The following is a 6,041-nucleotide window of genomic DNA, read 5'->3' on the forward strand; positions in this document are numbered from 1 at the left end:
AAAATGCAATGCACTGCGTTCCAGATCTGGTCCGAAAAATGGTGTGAACCTGACCTGGAAGGCCCTTTCTGACTATGTTTTGTGTAACACCCAAATTCAGAGTGTAACAGGAGACTTAGTGACATAGCAGACCCCCAACTTACCTGTAACGCAGGGTTGTTCTCCTCCTCGTAGGCTAGTGTTTTTTGGGCTGCACACAGCTGCATCATTCATTCACAGATTCTATGACAGGATCTTTAAAATGGAGAAACAAGTCACATCGGACACTGTGGCAGAGGGACTCGTAGTTCTCAAAGGAATATAAGTGCGGTGATGTCACCCCACTTGTAGTCCATTCATTCTTCCTCCTGCCCATGTTACTGAATATCCATACCAACGTATGGACATGAACAAGAGGAAGAGTCTGCAGGAGCCAGAGCTTTTCACCCACAATCCAGTGTTTGTGGTTGCAATGCTTTACTGCCTCCAATGCAAATTTTTTTTTCTTTTCTGCACATGTGTGCATTTATTTTTCATCTAAAAGGTGGACTTTGCATTTAAAAATGGTGCTTTTTAGTTTCAGTTCTGTTATTCCAGAAGGGAATTCAATTGTTCTGTGTGTTCTAAAAGTGTGATATGCCGAAGCTTCCATCACCAATTCTCTGTTCAAATCCTAAAGAATATTAGTCACCAGAGACGTCTGTATGTAATAACAAATACTTTATTGTTATACATATACAAAAAGGAAGATGAATAGGCTATAGTCATCTCCAGGCCTGTGCCGCAGGGATATATTATAAAAATAGGATTTTGGTACTCACCGTAAAATCCTTTTCTCTCCGTTCATTGAAGGACACAGGGAACAGATCGGAAGCGCCCAAGGATCCTGGGTCCGGGCCACGAACCGCTCTACCCGCCGATTGAGGCGAGACGCCAGGAGATCCACGTCCGGGAACCCCCAGCGAAGACAGAGCTGGTGAAACACCTCCGGATGTAGCATCCATTCCCCCGGGTCCACTGACTGGCGACTGAGATAGCCGGCCTGCCAATTGTCCACGCCCGGAATGTACACGGCGGAGAGAGCCGGAACATGCACCTCCGCCCAAGATAGAATTCCTTCCACTTCCCGAGCCACGGCCACACTTCTTGTGCCAAGTACATGATCTCCGATCTGTTCCCTGTGTCCTTCAATGAACGGGAGAGAAACCACATTTTCCATATTTTAGGAAAATACCACATTGTGGCCACTAGAAGGAGCAAGGGAGCATAGGAAAGAATTATTTATGGTAATACGGACATGGGGGCAATTGTAAAACCAACCCCAAATTGAACAGAATGATAGTGTGAAGGGTAGACAAAGAGCCAAGGAAAACTTCCAAAAAGATACAAGCTGAACTCCAAGGTCAAACTACACCAGTGTCTGATCTCCCCATTCATCAATTTTTGAGTGACAGTGGGCTCCAAGGAAGAAGACCCAGGAGGATCCAATTGTTATAAAAAATAACAGAAAAAAGCCAGACAGGAATTTGCTAAAATACATAATGATGTCACAATGCTCTGGACAGACGATACAACACTGGAGCTTTACTGCAAGTCACATCTATGTTTTACAGATGAAAAAAAAAAGCTTTCAAAGAAAAGAACGCTGTACCTACTGTGAAACATGGAGGAGGCTCGGTTTTGTTTTAGGGTTGCTTTGTTGTGTCCGGCATGTTGTGCATTTAATCTGGAAGTGAGGGGAAATCCCTGGAGGCCCACAGGGTTTACCAGAATAGTGTCCCCATTGGAAGATTCCCCCTCTATTCCTGTTCTGATGGCAACCCAAAATCTGGGATTTGTTTTCACTTTCTTACAGTCACAAGGAAAAATAGAGGATGAATCTCCCTAATGGGGACAAAGACCACAATACAAACCTGACAGGTGTTCTAATCTCTCCCCGCGCCACTCCATCCACATCTAAAAAAAGGTTTTGGCTTCAGTGCATCTCTACGGAGCCGACAAAATACATTGCAGCACCAACCTGCACTGTGTGCGCATCCTTGGTTCAGCACAGAGGTGAATGACATCCATTTGCATGTTTTGAAAAACCACAAACACTTACAGGGAATACAGAATCAAGCTCTATTGCTAGGACAAGCATAGCAAACCATGTGCACAGACAGGAAATGTTTACAACAAGGAGGGATTTTCCATTGGACCCAAAATATACAAAGCAAGTAATACTTTTTTATTTGCTAATGAACTATACACTAAAATATTTACAAAAGTATAAAGAATGTAATAAATAAATGTATGAAAAGGTGAAGTAGTTTGCCTTTTGGTCTAAGCCTAACTTTTTGTATTTTCTTCTACTATAGTTTCAACACTGTTCACAATAGGGATGCACTGATACCGATACTGGTATCAGTACCGATGCCGAGTAGGCGAGTACTCGCCCAAATGCTTCCGATGCCTTTCCAGATAACGGAACTTCAAGTATCAGGAAGCCGGACAGCGAGTCATTGCACACTGCCCGACCTCCTGATTGGCAGGGAAGCCGGCTCCATCCTCCTTTGTCACCAGGGAGCATGAAGCAGGCTTCCCAGCCAACCAGGAAGTAGGGGGGCAGGCAATGACTCGCCACCCCCAGCCTCCTGATTGGCCAGTTCCATGCTCCCTCATGACTTGGTGACGAGGAAGCACAGGGCCAGCTTCCCGGCCAATCAAGAAGCTGGGCACCGTGTCTAATGACTCGCCGCCCGGGTTCTTGATTGGCCAGAAAGCCATCTCCATGCTTCCTCGTCACCTGGTGATGAGGAAGCATGGGGCCAGCTTCCCAGCCAATCAGGAAGCTGGGCACCGTGTAATGACTCTCCGCCTGGCTTATTGATTGGCCAGAAAGCCGACTCCATGCTTCCCCGTCACCTGGTGACAAGGGAGCATGGAGACGGCTTCCCGGCCAATCAGGAAGCCGGCTGCCGTGTAATGACTCGCCGCCCAGCTTCTTGGATGGCTAGAAAGCCGGCTCTATGCTTCCTTGTCACCTGGCGACGAGGAAACATGGGGCCGGCTTCCCGGCCAATCAGGAAGCCGGGTGCCGTGTAATGACTCACAGCCTGGCTTATTGATTGGCCAGAAAGCCGGCTCCATGCTTCCTCATCACCTGTTGAAGAGGGAGCATAGAGCCGGCTTTCTAGCCATCCAAGAAGCTGGGCTGTGAGTCATTACATGGCAGCCGGCTTCCTTAATGGGACTTCCAGTATCGGTGAGTACCAAAAAATAAATATCGATACCAAAGAAAAACCGTATCGGTGCATCCCTAGTTCACAAGATCTAAAACAGGACGAGTCGAAGTGAAAAAACCTAAGGCCTGTAGTTACTGTCTATGTCAGTGTAATGGAAACAAAATATCTTTTAATGGGTCGGCTGTGACAACAATTCATCAACGTCCACCTTAAGATTGGTTGTGGACAAACGCAGTGCTTGTAGGAGTGTGCGATTCGAGATATTATTCCTGTATTTGGACTTGATATGATTCAAATCAGAAAAGGCTTTCTCACAAATATAGGTACTGCCAAACATCGAGGAAATTTTTAGTCCCAAGTCCCGTAAATTCGGGTACCTTTCTCTAGGAAGAAGCTTAAAGAAGGGTACCCCGGACTCAGCCCGGGAAGCCAGGAACACATCTGCCTGTACTTCACATAATTCCATTTGATAATGGACATCTGCAGCAACAATGTCCGCAGTGAGGGGACTACTGAACAATCTGAAGCTGGAGTTCAGCTCATTAAATTCCTGGAACCTCGCACTGAAGTTCTCAATCAGGATCTCAATCTTTGGGATAAACCTGTTAAAGTGTAAAAGGTTTCCATTTTCTTTCATCTCGTAAAAAAGTTCGCTGCAGCAACTAAAATGTATCAGCTCGTTCCTTAATAGATTCAGTTTTAAGAGCATGAGCTTGTTCCTGAAGGCAGAAATATGCTTGTAGAGCTGGCTAATGTTCTGCTCCCTCTCCTGCAGGTTCTTGTTGAGGGTGTTTAAACTTTGCGTGATGTCCGTTAGGAAGGCCAGAGAGCACAGGAAGTCTGTGTCACAAAGGCGCATCTCTAAGACCGGGTCTGATTTCAGCTCGGCCAGAAATAGATACATTTCCTTTCGGAACTTGAAGAATTTCCAGAGGTAGCTTCCTTCGCTCAACCACCGGAGGTTCCGGTTTTGGGGCAAATCAGAACTAGCTGCTTCCAGTTCCTCCAAGAGCGCCTTAAACCTCCTGCGGGTTACACCGCATTTCTTGTCTCTGATCAAATTTGTTACCTTTATAACAACTTCCATGACATCCGCCATTTTTAACAAGGTTCCCACCAAACCTTCCTCGTGTACGATGCAGTGTAATAGCAAGCACCCGAAACCATCTCTCTTAAGCAGCGCGGCGAGCCCGGCGTTTTTCAACGTTGTAGATTTGCAACCGTCCGTCATAATGCTTATGCACCGTTCCAAGCCGCCGTAATCTCCCAGGGCGATCTTTATCTCTTCGTAAACGTCTGCGTCTTGTGCGAGTCCTTGCAGGGGAGTCAGATGCAGCAATTCCTCCGAGGTATTAAAGTTCTCATCCACCGTGCGGACGCAGATGATCAGCTGATTGGTGCCCGTTAGGTCCACGTTTTCGTCTACGGCAATGGAGAAGTAAGTGCAGTTCTTGACGGCCTCGTGGACTTTATGCGTGACGTACTGATCCATGACGGAGATGCGTCGGGCCACGGTCTGGTGGGAGAGCGAAACCGACTCGAAGCTTTTCGCCATTTCTTCGTTACCGAAAGCGCGAGCCATTTTCACAGCGCATTCCTTGATAAAGGCGCCGTCGCTAAACGCTTTTTTCCTTTTCACAATCTCCTCGCAGATCAGGAAGGAGGCCTTTATGGCGGCCTTTTCCGTGTTTATGGCTGGTGCAGACAAGGGGGCTTGGCTGTTCAGTTTGCTTTTCAAGTCATTGATCACGGCAAGCCTCAGTTCCCCGGTATACTTGGAGAACTGGAACTCGTGCTGGGACACGTAGTGTCTTTTTACATTGTACTCCTTGCAGACGGCCAGGATCTGGAAACATACCAAGCACTGAGGCTTATTCTTTGTTTTCACAAACAAGTAATCCATCTCCCAACGCTCCTTGAAAGCCCGATTTTCACTATCCACCTTTCGATGCCGAGGGTTGCTAGTCTTCGGCACAAGGCCAGCAGGAGTAACCTGGGACATAATGAGGATATAGATTAACAACCAAAAAACATTTACATCAGTGTCTGCTCCTTCATTGCATTGACTGCATGGCTTACCCCAGACCTGGGCATTTTATGGCCCCCCCGTGCTACCTCCGGCCCTTTGGCTGTCCCTGTCCAAGAACCGAGTGGCGTTTCTGTCTAGACTGCGATTGCCGACCTCCGGTGGCTGGTGCATCCACTGCCATAGCCCAGCGCTAATCCCCCCCTCTTCACTCGTTGGTTGCTAGGACCACTGGCCTCCTAGCAACTGGTGGCATCAGGCGTCCACCTCCTCTGCAGTCACTGGTAGGTAGGAACGCCGGCGGTCCTAGAAAACCAGTGACGTCAAATGTGTTCCTTGCACCCAGCATTACAGGAGGATGGAAGAGTATCTTCTCCTACCCTCTCTTGCAGCCTGCTCCACCTCCCGACTCCCACCTCCCGGCCTACTAATAAAGTATGAAAATAAGGGGGCACTCTGAAGGGGACAATCAACGTAAAGGCACGTTCAGATGTGGACGACTAATTATTAGTTGTCCTTATCAGGGTGCCCCCTAGATTAATAATGAAAGTGGGGGGCACTCTGATGGTAACAACCAATGTAAGGGGGCACTCTGGAGGACTAATTATTAGTGGCATCCATCGTAATGCCCCCTTACATTAGTCGACCCCTATCAGATTTTTTATCAGTTTACATATGTGCATGTGTGCCTACGCACCTTCACAGTAATGTGTTGGCCCTCCAAAACAGTCCCCGTTTCTCATATGGCACCCTTAGAAAATGAATTACCCACCCCTGGCTTACACAGAGCTGGATTAGGGAAGATTCCACTG

General features: G+C 47.5%; 1 protein-coding gene across 1 annotated transcript in view; it reads right to left on the bottom strand.

Annotated features, from left to right (window-relative positions):
- Window positions 1–3,328: 3,328 nt before the first annotated feature.
- LOC108791999 (general transcription factor II-I repeat domain-containing protein 2B-like) overlaps window positions 3,329–6,041 on the bottom strand; it is a 5,297-nt gene continuing 2,584 nt past the window's right edge. The window contains exon 2 of the mRNA XM_018562663.1: window positions 3,329–5,196. Coding sequence (XP_018418165.1) covers window positions 3,373–5,196 — 1,824 coding nt within the window. The 3' untranslated portion in view covers window positions 3,329–3,372. The remainder of the gene's footprint in view (window positions 5,197–6,041) is intronic.

This window comes from Nanorana parkeri, unplaced genomic scaffold (assembly GCF_000935625.1).
Source record: "Nanorana parkeri isolate BGI_ZX_2015 unplaced genomic scaffold, ASM93562v1 scaffold589, whole genome shotgun sequence".
NCBI classification, from domain to species: Eukaryota; Metazoa; Chordata; class Amphibia; order Anura; family Dicroglossidae; genus Nanorana; species Nanorana parkeri.